At 34.6% G+C, this 24,480-nt stretch overlaps 1 protein-coding gene across 17 annotated transcripts in view; it reads right to left on the reverse strand.

The window, feature by feature from the left end:
* The window catches only part of EXOC1 (exocyst complex component 1), a 51,658-nt gene that overhangs the window by 26,540 nt on the left and 638 nt on the right, over positions 1-24,480 (reverse strand). For 4 of the 17 annotated variants that reach the window (XM_034958789.3, XM_055111533.2, XM_055111534.2 and 1 more), the window contains exons 2-10: positions 20,101-20,234; positions 17,999-18,129; positions 14,154-14,313; positions 10,011-10,198; positions 7,621-7,848; positions 7,293-7,425; positions 6,569-6,678; positions 5,711-5,764; positions 427-576 (exon numbers count right to left, since the gene is read on the reverse strand). In XM_034958789.3, coding sequence (XP_034814680.1) covers positions 427-576; positions 5,711-5,764; positions 6,569-6,678; positions 7,293-7,425; positions 7,621-7,848; positions 10,011-10,198; positions 14,154-14,313; positions 17,999-18,129; positions 20,101-20,224 — 1,278 coding nt within the window. In that variant the 5' untranslated portion in view covers positions 20,225-20,234. Of the gene's footprint in view, positions 1-426; positions 577-5,710; positions 5,765-6,568; positions 6,679-7,292; positions 7,426-7,620; positions 7,849-10,010; positions 10,199-11,645; positions 11,667-14,153; positions 14,314-17,998; positions 18,130-20,100; positions 20,235-24,157; positions 24,302-24,480 lie in introns of all 17 variants that reach the window. The other 13 variants (XM_003806479.6, XM_003806478.6, XM_055111537.2 and 10 more) reach the window with 6 other exon arrangements.

A 24,480-nucleotide genomic window follows, 5' to 3' on the forward strand; every position in this document is an offset into this window, starting at 1 on the left:
TGCTTATTAGGTAGGCCCCAGGTGCCTGGAATAGTGGAATGCTTGCTTAATAAAGAGACACTTTGTATTTCCTTAACAGAACAGATTATAAATCCACAGAGGGCAAATACCTCACTTGCAATGCTCATACTTCCTTGTTTCTATACTGTACATAAAGAAACTCAGGAAATAAGCATAGCATTTAACTAAATTGATGCTTTAGGCTACAGTATGGCTTAATATTTTTCCATACTGAAGTTTAAAATTTAGCTCTCCTTTATCCAAGTAAATAAAATGAATGTTATCACTGGTAAAGAGCACTGACTCATTTTCTGCTTTGCTAAGAATGTACTACAGTATTTTAAACTTGGGGAACTGAACACATGACCTCTTAATTCTAAAAGATAATGCTCTATTCTCAGTGAGTAAATGACGTCAAATCCATACCTTTGTTAGTCCTTCATATTTTCCATAATCTGTACTCTTTAGCCACTCCATCAGCTTGGCATATCGGAGCAAATCTCTATGAAATGGATGATGATTGGGTAAAGTCAGTTCAACAGAGTGTTGGGCAAGAGTCGAACTCTGATCATGACCCTAAAGTGAGTAAAATAAGTAAATAAATGTAATCAACAGTACAAAGAAATGTTACAATAAAAAGTCTAAACAATGACCAAAATGTGGCCAAGCCAAACCAATAAGACATAGAAAAATAATTAAGAATAGAACACAGAAAAATAAAAACCAAATACTTACACAACTTTTATATCCTGTGTATATCAAATGAACATTACCACCATAAGATAATCATAAATACGCAAGAATGGCACTCTGATAAATCAACTACCCATTCCGTCTTCTAAAGGAATGAAGATGGAACGTTTTAATGAAGCTTGTCTCTCTCATACCATATTTCACAATTTACCAAGCAAATGACCTTCTTGATATAGCTTGAATTAAGAAACACAAATAGAGAAATCATTCAAAACAGTCTACATTTATGGTATTCCCATTAGAGTTTGTAATATTTAAAACAACAGATAAAAAAAAGTAGAATATAAAGTCTTAGAGCTTGGAATTGGAACCTTGGTCATCTGAGTCTTACTTCTGTCTTGGAGCAGATTCAAATTGAAAATACAATTTCCCAACAACAAGCAAAAGGCAAACCAAGACAGATTTATTTGATGTAATTTTCACTCAATCTAATTTGCCTAGATAGCCAGAAGTTATTTGTCAGCATTTTGTGAAAACTGTATTAAAATTACACAGACTGCTAGAGTTTTGGAGCTAGTTAACTCATTTCCTGGTAAGGTTACCTAAAGCTAATTATGAATGTGTATCATACTAGTTGGTATAAATTAGCTAAATAAGCATCCTGAATTTAAAGAATTTAAATTCTTTTAAGTTAAAAGGGATTTCTTTCACCTAATTTATATACTGTACTATATACACAAAATAACCTAGTGGTTATGAATTTTAAAAAATTTTCTTTTAAATACAGACTATTCAGAAGGAAACATTTCTGGCCTAGAGGAAATGAGGAGTTCCTTGGTAACTGAGAAAGAAAGATGGGAGTATAAGACATGCCAAGTACAAAAATCCACATCATTATCCATGTCCCTTCTTCATAAATGTTTTCAAATCAGTCTGTTGGAAAATTTTCTTCATGTGAGAATATATCCCAATTTAAAATGGAAATTAAAAAGAAAAAAGGACCCATTATACAGAAATTACATATAAAATGGTACAAAACAACCAATATACTTCTCAGATTCATCTTACTGATACCTACTTAGGTTAACTTGGGAAACTGAACTAGAGATGGCAGAAAAATATCACAAAATGAAACTGACCAGTTCAAAATAACAAGAACTAGAACACAGAGGCAACAGAAGTTCACAGCTACCACAGATGTTATACACAAGGTATATTAATAGGTCCATAATCCCTTTCTGTAATTCTGACAGCCAAAAAGCTCTGAAAACTCAGACTAAGCTTGGCACCAAAACAATTTTGATGGTAAAATGTGACCTGAACTGACATGGGCCTATTTATAGTGCTTAGAGTGACTATTCATATTTTTTGTTGCAAAAACATGTGCTTGGAGTGATTATATAATATACAGTATATATACTGTATTGCTTTTCTAAAATCTGAAACATTCTAAAAACACTCCTGACCCCCAGAATTCTGGATAATGGAGCGTGGACCTATGTGGATGTTCTTTTCTGGGTGGCTACCTGAATATAAAACAATCACATCTTCCAAAAGAATCAATGAGGACTAAGAGCTAAAGTGTTGAAGAATGGAACAATTCTGTATTTTTAGAATGCCTGGGCTACCATATCTTTTCTGTAAGGGCTAACAATAAAGATGAACAAAATCAATAATATTAAGTAAAATACACAGGCATTACCATTGGACTATTATCTATTTCTATGTTGCCAAAGGTCAATATAAACATTCTATTACAGAAATGTTTTTTAACCAAGATGCCAGAAGGATAATCAGGATTCTACAGCATCACATGTATTAGATACTAGCCAGATATAGATATTATAGTTTTAGGTCTATAAATGTCTCCAAATTGTGTTTTATTTTTTAAAAATTTATTTTTATTAATAGAGATGGAGTCTTACTATGCTGCCCAGGTTGCCCCCAAACTCCTGGGCTCAAGTTATTGGCCCACCTCAGCCTCCCAAAGTGCTGGAATTACAGGTGTGAGCCATTGCGCCTGGCCTAAACTATGTGCCTTAATTGGTCACGCTGATTAAAGGGGAAGAATATTTGACAGACTTATATCATACAAATGTTTACCAAATAGTTTTTATTAGTAACAATGTATCGTTATCCAAAACAATCTTCCTCATTAATTTTTCTCAATGATTCAAGACTCAAAATTATTGTCTATGTTCTTCTACTACTGTTTACTCAGGCACAAATGTCAATTAACTTGTTCAAGGTAACCCAGCTAGGAGGTAGGAGAGTCAGAATTTTGAACCCAGGAAGTTTGGCTCTAGTGTCTGCACTCTTAAGCACTTTGCTATAGTGACTTTTTTAAAGAAATGATACATTGGGGTCAAAATTTGAATAAATTTTCAAGATTTGGAACTCTTTCTTTCTGTTATGGCATACTTACTTATTCTTTTCTTAAAAAAAAAAATCTGAGCAAAGTTCCAACAAACCTCACAAAAATAGATCTTAATCACAAGTCTTTCTAAGCTTTTAACCAGAGATCATCAATCCGTGTTTACAAAAATGTGACATATGCTTAAGGAAACAATTTTTGTAAAAGAAATTGAATGTTGGTGGTCTGCAATACAGGTTTTATTTTATTATAGCTTGTTTCTGTATATGTATGTTGAGAGAAAAATTTCTAAACTTAAGCATATGGTAAAAAGTTCCACAACTTCAGTTTTTTCCTGGTTGTACTTTTAGTTCAGTGCATTTCAGTTTATTTTCATTTTCTCTAAGTTATGTACATAATCAGTCTCATCATGTTGCTAAAGGCAAAAGTAGATAGAATCATGAGGCCTCTGTAGAACCAAAGGGGGAAACAAAAGGCAGAGAGTAGTTATCAAAATAAATCTTTCAAAAAACAACCAAAACAATTTTTTAAAGGACATATTCTTTATGCAAATATTTCCTCAATTTCATTAGCCTTAATTTGACTGTTTTCAATATCATAATCCTAATTAGTGTAAACTGACCAGATTCTCATTCTTGATCTTTCTAGATACAGAAATCCCTAGTAAATGTAAAAATTATGGGCAAGAGCCTATAATTTCAGGGGAAGTTGAGTGTGTAAGATCTGAAAGATCTAAAAGAAGCTAACTACTCTTTATGTAACATTACTCTCATATTATATTACAGTGATTATTATATTAAAATACACTTCAAGTTTCACTTAAGTATAGATAACACAGAAGTATTAATAGGAAAGTTGCATTACAGATAGCATGCTCTGGATCAGTCATTCCCAAATGCAAGATGTTTTTCCTGGCCTATAGCAATAAGAAAAAGTACAATGAAAGAAGTGAGTCCTTCATAAGGGTAAATGTATTAATTTTTAAAATCGGAAAGGAAATTCTTATTCTTTTAGTGCCAAAATGTCATTTTTAAAATGAAAAGATAATGAAAGTGGATAATAGTATTTCTTTTTAAAGGTCTTTATTTGGTAAAATAAAAAAATTGGTGATTTGGTCAGTCTCCGAATTTTATTTCTTTTAATTTTACTAATTTGTGAATTTTAAAAAGACTGAGAATCAATGCTTTGAAATTACTGTTATATTGTGAATAGATTATTTTCACTGGATTCTTCAGTACAATATTTGTAAATGTTGTAACTATACATTTGCTATAAACTGTATTGCATGGACTCGTTCAAGTCCTACCTTATCTGCAATTCCTTCCATATCTCACTCCTTAAATTCTCAATAAACTCACTTTTGATTAAACCTTTTTAGCACTTACAGTCCACAGTTCTACAATTAGCAATTTATTACATACATTGCTAATGTACATTAGTCTTAACTCCTTACAAAGAGTAAGTACATTAGTTTTAATTCCTTCTTACAAGCATCTTGAGGGTAGGAACTATTGCTTATTCTTATATATGGTAGACAGTGAGTATATAATAAGCATACAATGAAAATTCTGTGATTGCCAAAGAGGTGTACCATATTATTTTAATCAATTTTCCCAGCTTGTCTCCCTACCAGGAATAGAAATACCCATGTTTCTCAACAATTTTGCTAGGTGACCTGATGCACTGAATGCAACACTAAGAAAATCTTTCTTATGTGTGGGATATCTTCTTCCACCTTTTTTGGCACACCCCAGGTTGTCGCAGCATTCTGGTTTTTAACATGCATCACTCACATGTAATAACACATATTAGCTTTTCAGAAATGGGAAGCATTCATCTTAAACGAAGCCATTAGTTTACAAGGCAAGAAGCAAAATCATAAATAACTGCATGTTACAACAAACAGTTAAGGGTACAGAAAAGACTATTGTTTATTGGCTGGTATTTTCAATACTATCTAACAAATGTGGATAACATAATTGTCAACAGTGTCATTTTTAAAAACTAAGGAATTGTATAGAAATAGATGTTATTGAAGTAAGTACCTAAGAAAAACATGAATTAGTATTTCCTATGTGACATTTAAGTTTACTTTTTTCTCGACACTTTTCAGTCAAGTGGAATGTTAAGGGAATCTCTCTGATTCCCCCCTACCGTGCTTTTAGTTAGGTGGTCTTCCTTTACGCTCCCACAGTCTCGCTGTCATAACATTTATCCCTCTTGAGTATATTATTTGTTTGTCTCGCTTCCCTAGACTGTGAACTACTAGAGGACAGGATTGGTCTCTCATTTATCCCAAGTCAATGTCTGGTATGTACCTCAATCACCTGGCAATACTAAATAAATGAAGGATTAATATTACTACTATTACTAAATGAAGGAGCAATATTACTATTTATTACTAAATGAAGTGAGTGAAAAAATGACAGAAAGAAAAGCAAGCAGAATGAGATTAAATGCTTTTTTGGCCAAAATAGTCTCTACTATGGGACATTTAAAAACTGCTACAAATGTGGTTAACAGGTAGCTTAAATCAGTAAGTTATAATCTGTAAAGATTCGGCTGCTGTTAAGTTTAGCAAACTTTATAGAAAAAAAAAAAAAAAAGAATCAGAGAAGCTTGAGCCAAATTTGATGTACTCACAGGAACCGAAAGAAAGTAGGACCTGTTATAGAGTTGAAGGAGGGCCTGAGTAAACTAATTGGAAATAAAATATAGTAAATACAATTGTTTTAGAATATTGCAAAGTGAAAATAAAGTAAAAATCCATTGTTTTCAGGCAGTATTTCTTGATGAACAAGATATCCCCCCAATTTTTTTTCATTCAATAACTCTAATAAAATAAAAGGGACTTTTAAAAGAGATGAAAAAATAAGAAACCTAATTTATTGTATTAGATATTAAAATGGCTTTTATTCAAATCCCTCAAAGGTACTCTTAATATTATTAATGACAATATTATTACCACACTCTTAATTATAACATCCTTTTCCATATAAAAATATAGGTAAAGCATTTATATGAAGATTAGATCAACTGAAATTTGCAGTTGAGCTACAGTCATTTTCTTAACAATTATACTATGTACTAAGTACACAGAACTTACAAAACATTTAAAACACTGAATCAAGTCCTGAGTCTCACCTCAAAATACTGAAAAATAAAACAGGTCCAATAGTAAACATCTAACAAGTTTGGACTTACTTTTATAAATAAAAATATCTAAGTAGTATATGCAATTCATATGCATAGTTATTTGATTTCTAGAATCAGAGAGCATCAGCTGAAAGGAACTAGACTGTCTACCAAAAGAGGCAGCTGAGGCCCAAAGTACATCTATGAGCAAAGAGGCTCCTATTTCAAAATCTTAAAATCAAATATGTGAAGGAATTGACTGCAACCCCAATTAAACATATTAACATTTTTGTGGAAATGTAAGGTTAAGATAATACATAAATAAGCTATAAGAACATGCTCGTTTTAATAATAAAATAAAATTACCTGTTGAACAAAAACATTGTTGAGGTGACTGGCCAGTCTCCGGGCAAAAAGCTCTCGCAAATCACTGAATCGCTGCTGTTGCTGTTTGACTGCCAGAAGCAAGTCATGGCCTGACACAGAACGACATTTTGTGACCAGTTTAATGGGTAAAAAGATTTCCTTGATGTTTAATGGAACATTAAACGTATCTAACGTTTTGAAGAACCCAAAAGTTTTATGGGTGTATTCATTTACTTGATAAAAGTTAAGCAGGAGAAAAATGGGATTTCACAGTAGTTCTCAAAGTGTGGTCTTGCCTCACCATCGCCTGGGAACTGTTAGAAATGTGGATTCTAAAATCTCAGCCCAGATCTGCTGAATCTGTGACTGGGGCCAGGCAATCTGTGTTTTTAACAAGACCTCTAGGGATTCTGACGGACACTCAAGTTTTGAAATAATTGCTCTGGTCTAACCAAAGCACCTACTTTCTGCTGGGTTCTGTGGATAGTACTAAATAAAGATCATGGTGTTGACTATAGTCATTGAGGACAATTAGAAGGAGGAACTGAAGTAAAAAAGTTCCTAGTATCAATAGAAATAAGTTGGGAAATCAGTGAAACTTGAATAGCTAATAATGTAACCCTAAACCACTTGTCTCATGTATTTCTTGTCAAAACCTTTATAACAAGTTACAGGCTTAGTCTCAGATTCTTGGTCACATTTTTGTCATTTCTAATGAACATACCTGGTCGAAGAGCTACATTCATGCACTGCAGAAGGGCATCAGCAGCATTGGTGCAGGCCTCAATGCCTCTGGAAGAAGCAAGATCTCCTTCCTGAAGGGCCTTTATATGACCTTTGGCCAAGTCCATGTGGTTCTAGAATATGTGCAAACACACCATTTGCATGTGTAATTTTGGGAGATTTACAGGCAAGATGCTACTCAGTCCTATCATTAGGTCTTTGGAATTATTTTAAATCCTGTTCTCACAAGGAAATTAGAAAATGTTTACAAATGGGTTTTATATATCATCACTAGTTTTTTTTTGTTGGTAATTTATGATCATACTTACCACAAGGAACTCTATCTCAGATAGGAGTTTTACATTATTAGTGTTACTAAGATGAATTAGGTGGTTGCTTTCAGAGATCTGATCCATTTGTTCTTTTACACTTTGGAGCATTTCCTCATAACTGCTCAGTTTCAGTTCAATCTGATCTACCTCCTTTAGAGCCTCATCTAGCAATTTCATCAGGATGTTGACTTGTTTTTCAGATGCCATGATTGACTGGATGTTAGCCTACAAAGTTAAAGACCAAAACAAACAAACAAACAAACAAACAAACAAACAAATACTTCACGTTATTTAAATGTGTAAAAGAATAAAGGTGAATGTTGCTAAATTTCCTTGAAAGTAGCATAACAAAAATTGATATATACCTACACATCTACTTCAGTTTATCACTTTATGTTCTTCCATGTTTTACACAGTATTTCATGCAGGTACACTTGCCTCTAAATCAATGTTAGGGACCATGCCTTAGGATTTTATATTTCCACAGACTGCACAAGTAAGGTTCCAGAATGCACAAGTAAGGTGCCAGAAAGTATCATTAGTAATGGCACATTCTCATTTCTATACATTCAGGAGGCATTAGGCCATGTTATCTCTAACATTTCCTCTAATTCTACCAGCTAGAAATTTTCTTAACACCTATGTGAAACCCTAAATAAAAGCATAATCACCTATGTGATATCTTAGTTGAGAAAGCAGCAGTGGTATACCAGACTCTGAAGGATATATGAAACTAATTTATAACTGTAGTATGATGGGAACTAGTAACAGGATGTAGAAGAGCATATGGCCGATAGATAGCTCCTTCTATCATCTTTTTTCTTTTCTCTTTCAACTGTGTTTTTTTTTCTTCCCCAGGCAAAGCAGTAACAAACCACCATCCCCTTATCACTATTTTCTAAATGATTCTGACTATTGATTCTGAATTCCCTGAAATAAGGAAACTGCCAAATCCAAAATTAAACTGCAAAGCAATATGCTGACTTGGAACATATATACAATATTAATTAGAACAAAAAATATAAATCACTAAGCCATATTAAGAAGGCAAGTAACATGGTACGATGAAAAACCTGGACCAGAAATTTAAAGAATATCATTGTACAGCTGACGCTGTGGTTTCACACGTTATTTATATACTATCCACAGTAAATAAAATGTAAGTGCAATACGACTTTAAGAGTCAGAAGGGTTCAGAAGCCACTGACATCTCTTAAGTAACAGAGCTGGGGTTTGAATCTGCCCAGGATTTCTTCCTTAACATCTTAAAATCATTTCTAGGCTTTGCTTTCAGTGAACTCTGTAAACTTATAAGCTTGGACTATTCATATAATCTCTCTGGGCCTGAGTCAGACCCCGTAACTTCCGTACCTTTCATGTATACAACACTAAAATTTAAGTCTTTAAAATGTTCCTTATCCTCTGAGGGATTTCTTAAATGCTTACCTTTTCTTAAAACCAGAACAAACCCAAATGATTTTAGATTACTCTAGCATAAGAGATGCTGTGCGTTTGATTTTTTTGTTTTGTTCTGTTTTGTTTTGAGACAGAGTGTCACTCTGTCACCCAAGCTGGAGTGCAGTGGCACGATCTCAGTTCACGGCAACCTCTGTCTTCCAGGTTCAAGCGATTCTTGTGCCTCAGCCTCCCAAGTAGCTGGGACCACAGGAGCATGCCACCATGTCTGGCTAATTTTTTTTTTTTTTAGTAGAGATGTGGTTCTGCCGTGTTGGCCAGGCTCATCTCGAATTCCTGACCTCAGGTGATCTGCTCGCCTCAGTCTCCGAAAATGTTGAGATTACAGGTGTAAGCCACTGCCCCAGCAGGTGCTGTGCATTTGAATTACACTCAAAAACTGCACACAAAACAAAAAGGTCTATTCTAAAACATTTTAGCAGAGAAGTCACAGATCTTTTTCTCTGGCTCTCCTGTTTTCACCACACTCACTCCACTCTTCTTTGGTAAATGATTCACATATTTCAGCCACATTTCTCTCTGTATACTTCATCTCTATTTTTACTTTTTTTCAAACCACACACATACACACAAATGCTATTCTTTGGCACTGAACTATTCAGACATGTTTCAGAGGCTGAGCGAATCAACTCCCAAGATGTTCTTTGGCCTAGTTTTTACTCCCGTCACTTCATATCAAGAACCTCCCCAAATCCAGAATCTCAGCCAACTGTCTTCATTGGCTTAACAGGAATAGTTCATCTTTTGAACAAGAACAGTAAAAGACTGATGGCAGCTGGTAATGTGCTTATAGATAAAGATGGCAATAACACACTATAAAGGCTTAAGTGCTGAGGTAGTATAATATGAACATCATTAGCCTTCTCAATCCACTATACATCACTTATTCATAGAATTCAAAAAAGTCTTACCCCATCTAGCACCTGCAGCTCTCTGGACAATTTTTCTGCAAAGGCTTCCGCATTCGAGATTGCATATTCACAGCCTTCCATCATTATTTCGATATCCTGTTCTTCTCTTGCATTTAACTCTTGGTATTCATCTACTACTTCTTCATCACCTCCTGTCACACTCTGATTTTCTCCACTTGGAACAGATTCTTAAAGAGGCAAAAATTCGAAGTAAAATAGTCAAAAAAGTAGAAAAGACTATAACATAATACATATAGCTAGGTATAGTTATAAGCACAGGTCACATTTAGCAGCTGAAAAAGAGGATAGAATGATTCAAACGATATGAAAAAAATCAAACTTTATTTTTATAAATAATTTCATATGTTAATAAAATAAAGTCCTAAAAAATAAATAAAAAGCATGCAGTCTAATGCACTAACTTACAAGTGTTATAACAGGCTTTCACCACAATTTCCCAAAATACAATTAAGCTAAAATGTAAAAACAAAACACAAAAACAGGTGGAAACAAACTGAAACATTTTTTCGTACCTGATGTGGCTGTTGCTCTAACAAAACAATGACCATGAATTCAGTACACACAAAAACAATTTACTTTCCTTTTTTTCCCAGGTGAAATTTTTCTTTTGTTACTTTTGTTACTTTCATCTTCAGTATGTATATTTTTGCCAAATACTTTTTAATTAAAATGAAAAATGCATCTATAATCCATAATTTATTTTGGTCACTAGAATATTAACTGAATTTTCCATTTCTTTGCTTAAAAAAATTTCACATGCATTGATAACATTTCTAAAGATAAGTTACAGCTTTCTCAATAACTCTAATGTAAGAGCAACAACAACATGGCTGTTTGAAATTATAAAAAGTTAAACAGGCTTCATGCTTTATAACAAAAGACCAAGAGGTCAAATCTGAAATGCTTTCTAGATGTTTCAGTTCATTTTTTTTTTTTTTTTTTGAGGAAATACACTAGCATGTGAGCACTGTATATAAAGTTTGAGGTTAGGAGGTAAAATGAAAGAAATCATTTTTAACTCCTAAGATGTTGTTTTATCACTCAAATAAAGTTAGCAATTTCACAGACTTAATGGGGCATGATTTAAATCACAAACTCTGGATGCATTTAGTATTCAATATTTTATACGAAAATGAATATTTACATTCAGCATGACCTGAAATACGTTCATTTGTCCCAGAACAAAAGGAAGACTAAAACTTTTGGTACAGGCAATTACAGATTTTAGTATATAAGTTCTTTAGAGAGATATTACCAATCTCCTTGTCCTTTCAATGAGTCCATTTAATTCACTGCGAAAAAGTTCAACTGTCATGTGTGACAGCTTATTAGCCACTAGGGGGCAGGGACTGCCCAAATCATTCTGTACAGGTCCTTACACAAGTAGACTTAAACAAATATTTTACACGATTATAATTAACTGCTTCAGAAGTATTTTCTAATGATATGTCCTTTGAAAGCCAATAATAAATACTATCATTAATTTTATTACTATGTAGCTTTTTAAAATAAATTTGTCCCAGTACATCGTTTCATAAAACATACAACCAATGGTATATAACAAAGGCAACTAATAAAAACATATGGAATAGAAGAAGAAAAGGTGTTACGCACCTTCTGTAACTTTAGGCAGTTCTGGAGAGTAAAAAGTATGAAAAAAGCAGAGGAAAGTAAGCAAAGAATATTAGCTGGGTAGAAAAGTAAACAGGCTTAAATTTTTAAAATACTACCCATATCTCATTTGAACTTCACGTTAAAGTTCAAAAGACAGCCAAATCAACTACCAAGTGGAAAGATCCATAAGAAGCTAAATTTGCCATGTTCATTTTTCTTATTCACTTTCTGATAGTGACTACAAATATATTTATCTTTCTAATTTCTCTTAGTCTTTTAAGAAACAGTACTAACTAACCTTTAGAGGAGAAAACTGGGAAACTAATCATTTCCTGGGGATTATATTTAGGTCAGTTGTGACTCATGCATGTAGCCTAGTTATGTTACTCAAGGCCCAAAAGCTTTACCCAGACACTCCCTCACAGAGGATTAGTCACAAAACATGGTTAGAAAGGACAAGATTGAGGCAAGTAAAAAATCACACAAAATAACAGTTCAAGCCAGCATTTAAGGATTCAAGTCAAAGATTCTTTTTTAAAAAGCTGGTTGCAAGTAAAAGAATGAAAGAAAAGGCCAAATAAAAACTTCAATCTACTTCAACTGCTGAAAAGTCCTCTTTTACAAACCTTATTCTGCTGAGGAGCCCCATTATTTAACTTACATATTCAATTGTCAACAATAAAAACTACCAAGTTGCCACTGCTACCATTTATAATCAAAATAGTCTTACTTAATTATTGAGCTCTTAAACTGGGGTGGTAATAATTTTTTATTTGTTTTCTAACATCACTCAAAACTTAGAGACATTTTTTTTTTAATGGGAATTAAAGGCTGTGATTTCAAGGCCCATAAAACAAGTTTGTAGACATTAATGAAGCTATTCCCTGAACTCCACTAAACCAAAGCAAGAGTTACTGACGTATAGCAAGTGATTTTCAAAATGAGATCCTTAAGGATCTTCTCAGTATTCTTAAAATCGATCTCAGTTAGGGTTAATGTTTATATACATGAACATGTCTATACTCTTGTTTTATGGCCTGAAAAATTGAATGCCCTTTTTTTTTTTTTTAAGTTAGACACTTCATTTTCAAAAACAGTAATACTCTTCTCACTGATTTTGGTAGTATTTCTTAATGAGGCAGATCCAGGTAGGGTATGTATTTTTCTATATGACTGTCCTGAAATATACTGGTTTAAAATCATCTTACACAATAAATAACATCTGGAAATGCGTAATATTTGAAGACAGAACAGCAAGCTTGTGAATCACTGAATCACTGACTCATCAGAATGTTCAACCCTGAAATGGTAAAAAAATAAAAGCCATTCGAAGCAAATTAAACCACGATTCAAGGCATGAAAAGTTACCATAAATTTCTTGAAGGTCATTCCCTTAACACACTCAATTACCAAGACGTTGGGGACTAGTGTTGGTGAGATGGCAACCCTGGGGATTCCTACATAAGACCAGCACTACTGGTGGCTGACATATGTGACTTGTTTCTGCCAGTGCCAAGCATCAAGCCTAAAATCAGCAGCAGGCTCACTAATTACTAAGTGCTATCTTACAATGTTTATATCTTTAGGAAAGAAATTTTAAAAGTAGAGAAAATCTCATATTTTCACTAATTAATGGTAGAGTTTTTGTCTTGTAACACAAAATGATGCATAGTAACATTCCTGAAGATATACTGATCAAAAATATTCTAATAATCTTCATGTCTAAGGATTTTATACTGGTAACATAATAATAGCTAATATTTACTGAGCACTTACTATGTACCTGGCACTGTTCTTACTATGTTCATATATTAAGTAATTTAATCCTCATAACAACCCTATGAAGTAGATACTATTATTATCTCTAGTTCTGAGATAAGGGAAACTGAAACATAGAGAGTAAGTATCAATGCAAAGTCATATAGCTAGTTAGTGGCAAAGCCAGGATTTGAACCCAAGAAGTCTGACTTCAGAGCTATGTTCTTAACCGCTACATCTACCCTCTGTACAAAAATACTGCTACAAGGATATTTATCCCAGAGCTGTTTAAAAGAAGCAAAGATTGGAAAATTAAAAAATAAATGATTAGTTAAATAAACATGGTATATCCATATAATGGAACACTATGGTGCTACTGAAAATAATGTTGGGGTAAGTATTCAATAACATGAAAAATGTTCATGATACATTATATGAAAAAGTATGTTAGAAAACATAACGTAAATTTCTTTATCTTAAAAAGGTGTTTATGCATAGCAAAAAGACTAGACGAATATCTAACAAAGTGCTAACAGTAGTTATTGCTGAAGAATAAGTGGTTTTTATTTATTTATCATAATGTATTAATATTCTACAATAAACAAGCATAATTTCTGCAATAAGAAAAATTATTTTAAAGTTCTTTTGCGATAAGATAATTCAGTATTCTAATTAATTTGAATGATGTCAAATTATATATTCACTTAAAGATATAATTGATTTTACATATACATTTTTATTTAACTTTACCTTCCAAAAGCTGTGAGCTAACATTGACAAAATCAATTTTCTTCCGGAGATATCGCTGATTCAATTTCCAAATGCATGAAATAAATGCATTCTTTTCAGCAGTGCTGCTGGCAACCCATTTATATATTTTTTCAAAGTGTAAATCAAATTCAGGATTTTCCTAAAATAAAAATATACAAAAGATATTATTTTTGATCACATCCTTTTACATTGTTAATGTAAAATCTGCATAGGAATTTATGCTGTTTTTGGAAAATGAAGGGTATTAAAAATCAGCTAAGCAACTGGAAAGGAAGAGTTTGGAGAATTCAATTTATAGCAAAAAGTTTACCACCCCAAAGAAGCTGGATGAAAAAACAACATACTGTTGTGGTCATTTTCTTCCTATGCCCTTTAGGTCTGTGAGTAGAAGTATAGGATGCATTAATGGCTTTGTGGCTTAGCTTCCTCATCAGTAAGATGACAATGGTCTCTAGCTTTGACATGGACCTAATTTTTCTTTTTAAATTGCCTATAGAGTTTTAGTTATACATTTTCTTTAATAATGTACTACTATTTGAAACTGTAATTGGACACTAACTCCCTAATAAGGACTACATCTTCTAAGTATAAAACTTGAGAAAAATGCAATGTATATCCTGGTGTACTTTCTAAGAACAAGTGAGGTGAAAAGCAGAGATTGCCCCTAATTATTTTCTATTTTGAAAATAAGGAATGATTAAAGATATCTTGAAAGCTAAAAGTGCTGCTAGGTCTCAAAGTTCTTTATTTTTTTGAGACAGGGTCTCACTTTGTTGCCAAGGCTACAATGCAGTGGTGCAATCATGGTTCACTGCAGCCTCCACCTCCTGGGCTCAGGCAATCCTCTCAACCTCAGCCTCCTGAGTAGCTGGGGACATGGACACATACCAGCATGCCTAATTTTTAAAATGTTCTTGTAGAGACAAGATCTCCCCAGGTTATCCAGTTGATCCTCCTGCTTCGGCCTCCCAAAGTGCTGGCATTACAGGCATGAGCCCTGTTCCTGGCCTAACATTCTTTCATGTGATAAAGAAGCTCAACCAATCTGAGAGAATTACACTATAGTTTCTTCAAGTCTCTTAAGCCACGTTACAGCAATAATCCACATCAGGCTAATATTTCTCCCTTGAACGAATAGAACTACTTGACTATTATATAAAAAAACAGGCTGGGCTTGGTAGCTCACGCCTGTAATCCTAGCACTTTGGGAGGCCGAGGTGGGTAGATTGCTTGAACCCAGGAATTTGAGACTGGCCTGGGCAACATGGCAAAACACTTCTCTACAAAAAACACAAAAATTAGCCGGGTGTAGTGGCATGTACGTGTAGTCCCAGCTACTCAGGAGGCTAAGGTGGGAGGATGGCTTGAGCCCAGAAGGTGGAGGCTGCAGTGAGCCAAGATTGTGCCACCGCACTCCAGCCTGAGTGACAGAGTGAGACCCTGTCTCAAAACAAACAAGCAAACAAACAAACAAACTTATGGATGTATACTTCACATCCAAGGAATTAAAAAATAGGCTCAAATATTCTTAATGTTCTACAGGGTAAAAGAATAATAATATATTTGATTCATTTAAAGTGTTATTTGGGGGAAATGTAAATACATTAAAGTAAGGGAAGTTATATCAGACTTTCACTGTGAAGAACTGGAGTATCTCAGGAATCAGGACTTGACCTTTGGTAGAACAATCATATTACAGCAGCATGGAACTACTAATTCGTTCAATTTATAGCTTAATAAACAGAATTGAAGCGTCAAAAATTTAAAACCTGCATTTACAATGAAAAGGTAATTGCATTATTACTGACAAAAAAATACAACAAGAGTATTGGCAACTAATATGAAACTTGATGGGAAATAATCTCTTCCCTGGGAATATTTCCCATAATACCATAAAAGAAGCTGAGTGCTCCAGTGGCAACACTCACAAATCAATGTGTGATACTAAATGGCTAATGTTAAGTTATGTATAAAAATTTTATGTTTTATATCCATATATAGCATACACACACCAAGGTGCCTACATAAAATGCAAAAAAAAAAAAAAATCCATTAAGCAAGTTGGCAAGAGGCATCAGCTGTGAGAATGCATTCAAATAAGCATTCAGCAATGTTACTGAATTATGCAAGTCAACAGGGTTACGAAGTGCAAAACTACTGAAGGGAAAAATGTTTTTTAATAAAGGTGCAGTTTTAAAAACCCTTAAAGTGTTTTGTCTTAACAGAAAACAACCAGAAAAGTTTCCACTCTTGATCCCTCCCCATGGTAATAAAAATTACTTATAAAAGTTTTTTTTTTTTTTTTTTTTTTGTGGAGACAGAGTCTCACTCTGTTGCCCAGGCTGGAGTGCAGTGGCGCAATCTCGGCTCACTGCAACCTCTGCCTCTCAGGTTCAAGCAATTCTCTTGCCTCAGCCTCCCAAGTAGCTGGGACTACAGGCGCGTGCTGCCACGCCCGGCTAATTTTTTGTATTTTAGTAGAGACAGGGTTTCACCGTGTTACCCAGGCTGGTCTTGAACTCCTGAGCTCAGGCAATCCACCAGCCTCGGCCTCCCAAAGTGTTAGGATTACAGGCCTGAGCCACCACGCCTGGCCTAAATTATTTTTAAACATCCCATTATAATTTTCTTTCCAATCTCCATCTTTCTAAATTTCTGTCAAATCCTGTTTCTACATTTCACATTTTTCTAAGCATTGGGTGCTCCTTAGGGATAAAACAAAGGGCCAGTAAGTCTAGAATACTTAAAGAAAAGGCATGATTTACATTTGGAAGAAATCTGAATTATACAGATATAGAGGGCTCTCCTCAAATTGTTCTTACTTCATTTTTTTTTGCACCCAACTCAACTACCTGTCATTTTGTCCAGATTTTTGATCCTTGGAGGTTTGTACCAAAGTAAGGGTAAAATCAGAATTTTATTTTATCAGATTGCTTTACACAGGCAGTTTTTTTGTTTTTTGTTGTTTTTACTTTGTGCCTTTTTAGTAAATGTATGAGATTTGTAGAGTCAAAAAGCACCTGTAGTTTCACTAGTATAAGCCTTGCTATTATGTTCGTCCCATCGACATACAAGTAGTTGTGGTACAAAGTATTCCCTTGTGCTATGGAGGTGTGTTAGGGCTGCAGAGAAAGATGAAGGGCAGAGTGAGAGAGGGCCAGGGGCAGGAAGCACCTAATTTAATCAAAGGAGGCCAACTTGATTGCTTTGAAAAAAGGGTATTGCAGTGAAAAGCTTTGAACTGTCAGGAACATAGGTGGTCCTTTAATGTGATTATCACATTAATCACCTTTCTTGGAGTTTGAGTGTGGTTTATCTATAACGTGTAAGTTTATATCTTCATAGATCTTATTATTTACATTCCTTAAAATAAGATATGTAACCCACTATCATTTCTTTTTTTTTTTTGATCCACAAACATCAAAGCCATGGTGGCCTCAAAAGGCCAGTCTGGCTGCCCCAGCTGGTGATTCTATGTTTACTCATGAAGACTAAGGAAGGATCACTTTGGTTACATGATTTTGATTAAACAAACAAACAAACAAGCAAAAAAACTCATGACACACCACTTTAAAATTCATACTATGTATAGATTTTATACAAATTATACTTAATCTAAACACAGAAATGTATACAGTCAAGGTAATTTTGCTCTAGTTTATGTAGCTTGTGCACAAACATAATTATAGCTTAAAAAAAGCAAAAAAATAAGAAAACAAACATATATATTAATTTGTTTTTAGATCATTTTAGAATACGTAATACCATGTTATAAAATGAAAGATGCTTTCTGAACACAGGTCAAAGAACTGAGAAAAACCTACTTTGATAGCATCTTTGGCATCTACCACAGCAAGATCTCGAAGGGTCCATGCAATCTGCCTTTTGTAGAAATCTCCCTTATCGGATTTCTTGACTTTGACCACCTTAACCTGCACAGGGCGTTCAGTTGTCACTGTTGAGTAAAACACACACTTTTATTAGAAATATTACCCCTTTCACTCATTCTTCATTCACTCATTGCAAGTATAGCTTTCAGGTGCCTAGTAGCTGATACTAAAAGAGGTGTAATACTTTGCAACAAGTGCTATGACTGAGGAAAGCACAGAATCCTAATAGAAGCATCTAAGTCAGACTAGAAGATCAGAGGAGATTCCTTGAAAAATAAAGGAATGATATATTAATAATAAATTAATTCAGACCAGTTTTAAAGAAAAGTATGAGGTAAAAATCTAAAGAATGATTGACACAAGTAAAGTCTGCGAGGCTTGAAAGAGCAAAATACCATTTCAAAGAGCAACAATATATTTATATATAAAGTTCTTACTATGTTGCCCAGGCTGGTCTTAATTAAACTCCTGGGCTCCAGCGATCTGCCCACCTCAGCTTCCCTAAGTGCTGGAATTACAGGCATGAGCCACTGCTCCTGGCCTAAGAATTTCTTTATAGGAATGCAAGAATGGCCTAATACAAATACATTACGAATGAGTGAGGTCATTCTAAAAAGTCAATTTATCATTTGAAAAACCAAGTACAATTATATACTACACTAACAAGGAAGAAAATTTTATGATAATATCAATGACATGAAAAAGCCATTGATAAAATTCAACTCCCATTCATGATTTTTTTAAAAAGTGTAAGAAACCAGGAATAGAAGGGAACTTACTTAACACTGTAAAGTATAGCTATAAAAACCCTATACCAAATACCATGCTTAAAAATGAAGTCATTCTCCTTGAGATGGAGACTGTATTGATAGTCCTAACTAGGAAACTAAACCAACAAAAATAAAAGATATAAAAACTATAAAGGAAGGAAGAAAAATATCACTACTTTCAAAAAGTCTACAAATAATTAGAATTAATAAGAAAGTTTGGCAAGACTGATAGACATCCATATAAAACACCAACAATTCATTGTAGAATTCTAACAATATATGATTTTAAAATGTATTAATGTTAATAAGCGCTTTCATGACTATCAAATAAAATCTAAGAATAAACCAATACCCAGGAGTAAATCCAAGAATATACATGCCAAACCTTTAGAGAAAATGATGAAACTTATAAAGTTAAAAAACACCTAGATAAATAGAGAACTGTACCATGTTCATGGACACAAAGATTCAATACAATAAAAATGCAAGTTCTCTCCAAATTGAACTATAGGTTCAAAACAATTCCAATCAAAATCCCAACAAAGTCTGAAACTTGACAAGTTGTTTCTAAAATTTAGGTGGAATAAAGAACAAAAACAAGATAAAAATAACATATAAGACGACAACCAGAAATGCTCACACACACCATGACAGATGTCGACACAGGTGAACTAAGACTAAACTGTAAAAGGCAAAATTATAAAACTTTTAGAATTTAGGAAAATATTTTTATGACTGCACAAAAGATACAGGGAAGGATCTTTTAAGACACCAAAAGGGAAAGCCATAAAGGATTAATTAATTTCATTTAGTTTAAATTATAAATTTCATTAAAAGGCATCATAAAAAGTGAAAAGACAAGCCACTAACTGGGATGCATACAACCAACAAAAGGTTGATACCCAGATTATAGAAAGAACTTGTACAAATCAGTAAAAGGACAAGCAACACAACAGAAAAATGAGTAAAAGGCTTAAACAGGTAAATTTCATACACAACAGAATGAAATGACTAAGAAATTCATGAGAAGATGCTCAATCTGATCATTATAGGGAAATATAATTTAAAACCACAATGAGATACTATTTCACTGCCACCAGATTGGCAACAATTAACAGCCTGTCAAAGCCAAGTGTTAACTAGGAATGTGTTGACCCAACAATTTTTCCAATTACAGAGACAATGAGGATATTCAAAACAAAGAGGAAATATCTTCTAAATAATAAAAGGATACAAAACAAGTACTCTTTCTTACTAAATACCCACCTGTGGCACATAAAAAACAGTTCTTTTTCTTTTTTCCTGCTTTGCAGACATTCACAATGCTCAGCAGGCGTTCATCATTTGGTGTAAAAATGTCTCTTTGTAATGCATGCTTGATTGCTGTCATCTTTCCTCAGCTGAAAAATGTGGAGTATAGATATTAAGCTCACCCTCAACATCATTCCATCTTATACTTCTGAATTTATGATTTGAAAATAATTTTTGGTTAACAAGCCTAGGAAAAATGATTTAATATATGAATATACCTATATCACAAAAATACAAAGCTGTAAGTTTGGAAATAAAATTAGAGAACCAGTGTTATCAAACTCTAAAATGTTTGGAAATGCTCACCAAGTATACACACACACACAAGATTTAAGAAAAAAATCTTCAACCCACTGCTCAATCTTTTAATATAGTTTTCTACAAAAAGAACCCTTACAACAATAAAAGGACAAATAACCCAATTAAAAATTGAATAAAAGACCTGAACAGACATTTTTCCAAAGATATAAAAATGGCCAATAAGCATATGAAAACATGCTTAACATCACTGGCCACTAGGGAAATGCAAATCAAAACCGCAATGAGGTATCAACCACTTTACACCCATGAGGGTGGTTAAAATAAAAACGATAGAAAATAACAAGTGTTGGTGAAGATGAGAGGAAACAACTCTCATACATTGCTGGTGGGATTGTAAAATGGTGCAGCCACTTTGGAAAACAGCTTGGTGACTCCTCATAAAGTGAAACATGGGCTACCTTATAATCCAACAATTCCACTCCCAGCAGAACTGAAAACCTATGTCCACACAAAAATTTGTACATGAATGTTCATGGTAGCACTATTTGCAATAGCCAAAAAATAGAAATAACAGAAATGTCCATCAAATGATATATAAACAAAATGTGGTATATCCATACAATGGATTATTATTTGGCTGCAAAAAAAACAAAGGGCCGGGCGCAGTGGCTCACGCTTGTAATCCCAGCACTTTGGGAGGCCGAGGCGGGCGGATCACGAGGTCAGGAGATCGAGACCACGGTGAAACCCCGTCTCTACTAAAAATACAAAAAAATTAGCCGGGCATGGTGGTGGGCGCCTGTAGTCCCAGCTACTCGGAGAGGCTGAGGCAGGAGAATGGCATGAACTCGGGAGGCGGAGCTTGCAGTGAGCCGAGACTGCTCCACTGCACTACAGCCTGGGCGACAGAGGGAGACTCTGTCTCAAAAAAAAAAAAAAAAAAAAAAAAAAAGGAAATGAAGTAATGAAACATGCTAAAATATATTGATGAATCTTGAAAAGATTACGCTAAGTGAAAGGAGTCAGCCACAAAAGACCACATATTGTATGATTCCATTTATATGACATATCCAGAGTAGGAAAATCCATAGATACAGAAATATAAGTGGTTTTCGGGAGCTGGAAGGGAAGGTGGAAAGGAGGATTGACTGTTAATGGGTATGGAGTTTCTTTTTTGGGGTGATGACAATGTCTTTCAACTAGATAGTAATGATGGTTATACAACCTTGTGAATATGCCGAAAATCACTCAATTATACAATTGAAAAGGGTAAATTTTATGATACGTAATGTCAATAAAACTGTTATAAAAATAGGTTTCCACTTATCTCCTTTTTCTTATCTAACTCAGCATCTTTTCAAACATCAACTTAAAATAATTTTAAATCTCTATTTTATTTTTCATATACATATTTGTGTGGATATGTATTACAATTTTTCAATGCAAATGTGTAGTATTTCATACATGTGAGCTTGCCTAGGACACTAACTTCTAAAACACTATTTCTTTCTATGGGAAAATGAAGAAATCATGATTTTTAAATAAATGATTTACAACGTATTTTTATAGCACAATGACTATTTTGTAAACCCAGTCTTTCCAATATTTTACTCAATCTGTAAAACTTCTATCTCTGCTCCAATTCCAAAAATTGCTTTTCTCATAAAATTCACATCTTCCCACTTCCACTTCATCTCAGCCTCTAGTCTTCTGACACTGCCCTTCTTTCTGTTCTGTTAATCTGGCCTCTCCAAGTTTACTTCTTTTCCAACCTAGCCTGGAGACAGTGCTCATTTCCCTATACCTAAACTATCCCCTACAATTATTTCACCCTGTTTGTAGACCAGCTGATCTTGTTTTTATCAATCTCCATAAACTGTATTATTTTCTTCACTTCTCTTGGACTACCAGATGCCACTTTCAAAAGCCACATATCCACGCTCATTGCGTGCATTACAAATATCTACATCCAGTGAAAGTTAGACTTTCAATGCTGCTCGGCAATTAATCCCTCATTTGATGATTCCTTTTTCCGTTCCCCATGACTATTGTTGTAAATCCTTATTACTCTCCTTCAGTTTCCAGGTCTAGCGGTTAGCCTCTTCCCTCTCTGCAAATGACTTAACAATCTACCTTGCAGAGGATATAAAAGCCATGAAATACAATTTTCCCCAATTGCTTGCTTCTCCATCTCTCCACACCTTCACCCAACCTATCCTCCTTTTGGCCTATTATAGAGTGTCCATGCTGCTAATCCCTTAATATGTTGTAGGGCCCAGACACTATTTTATATTTCTTCCTAAGCCCAAGCCACAATGGCACTGGCCAGTTTACTTTTCTATCTCTGGGCTTTTGTTCATGCAATCTTCTTTTCCTAGAATTCTCTTCTCCCTAGGAAATTACAATTCATCCCTCAAGATTGTGCTAAAATGTCATCTTTTCTGTAAAGTAGCCCCCTCCCTGCCGCCGCCCCACGCAAAGAGTAATTTCTACCTCTCTAACACTTCCCCTCTACTTCATAAATACGGCATTTATGAATTGTATTTTCTAGCTAGCTGTATTTTATCCCCTATTAAAAGTAGGACCATGTCTTAATCATCTTTGTATTCCTAGAGCTTGGCAAACTAGGCATTTAACAAATGCTTAAATTCACTAACATGACAGCTATAGCTCCTCCAAGATTCCCCTTTTCTAACTTTCACATCTATAAGCAAATGTCCAGGTTCAAAATCTACCATATTTGCTTCCCTATTCCCTTATCAACATGAAATCTGCTACCACATTCTGCGATTTCCCCCATCTACATGTAATTTATTCCTCTCTTTTCGCACTGCAAATATACTGACCCAGGTTCATATCAACTTTACTTAACCCTACAAAATCTGGTTATCTCTTTGCAAGGTCCCACAACCCTGAACAGCAAGATAATTTTAAAAGACAGTTTGTATCACATCACGCTTTTACTCAACGTTTTTCTAATGTTCTCAAAAACATTCCACTCCAAGCACTCTGTTCATTTTGGACATCAAATCTTCACTTTGGTACTCTCCATGTAAGGAATATCATCTCCGCCCTATCCGAACCCTAATTACACTTCATGGTTTACATGAAGTTGATTCAATGAAGATCTTAATCCAAAGTGATCTCTCCTCGAAATTTCTACAGCACTTACTGCATTTGCTAAACAAATCAAGCATTTGCCATCTAATGGGCTCATTAAATCATAAGCTTCTCTATCTCAAGAATTCTCTTAAAGAAGGGAGGGATGTTCATCATAGTTTTGTGTTTAGTGGATACTTAAATATCTTTTAAGGTAATTAGAACTGAATAGTAAAAACTGGTCAAATGAATAATAGGGACCAACGTTTACCACATACTCCTTCTCTGGCTAAAAGCAACTGAGTGTACAGTAAGCGGCAAAACAAGACAGGATTGGGCATACCTCATAAAGGAGTTAGCCATAATGAAAAGCAGTATGTGACTCTTCATTCATTCAGCAAATACTCATGCTTATTAGGTGGCAGACACTATTCTAGGTTACAGTAGTCAACATGACAGATATGTTTATGAAGACCTGAAGCCGGGTGTTTCTATGGCATTTACATCCTAAGAGTCGAGTGATTAACTCTTCAGTCTTTACGGTACTTTTCTGAAAGTCAGTAAATAAATCCCTAGAGGTCCTCTAAAATTATTCTCCAGGTCTGAGAACCCATGTCTGACCACGTTCCAAAGGCAGCCAGCCACTGCTTACTCTGTACTGGTTGTTTCCTTCAGCTCAGTTGGACCACTACACTGTGTGACAAATAGCCGGTCAGCGTGAGTGCCCGTGTGCACTGGGCCCTGTATGCTGCTGAGATATATCAGTGCATGAAGCATTGTCATCTAGAAGATAAAACTGTGCAAGGAAATAGAGAAATACACTTAAGAGATTTGGCAGGGGGTGGGGGGGAGTTGGGGTTGGGGAGCCGGGATGTGAATTTGGACAAAGAGGAAGGCACAGTCACGCTCTCCTCTCCTGGTCCACGCCAAAGAGCTCACGATCAGGGTCATTTTGCACAAACAAAATCTGGTTCC

This window comes from Pan paniscus, chromosome 3 (genome assembly GCF_029289425.2).
Source record: "Pan paniscus chromosome 3, NHGRI_mPanPan1-v2.0_pri, whole genome shotgun sequence".
In the NCBI taxonomy this organism is placed as follows: domain Eukaryota; kingdom Metazoa; phylum Chordata; class Mammalia; order Primates; family Hominidae; genus Pan; species Pan paniscus.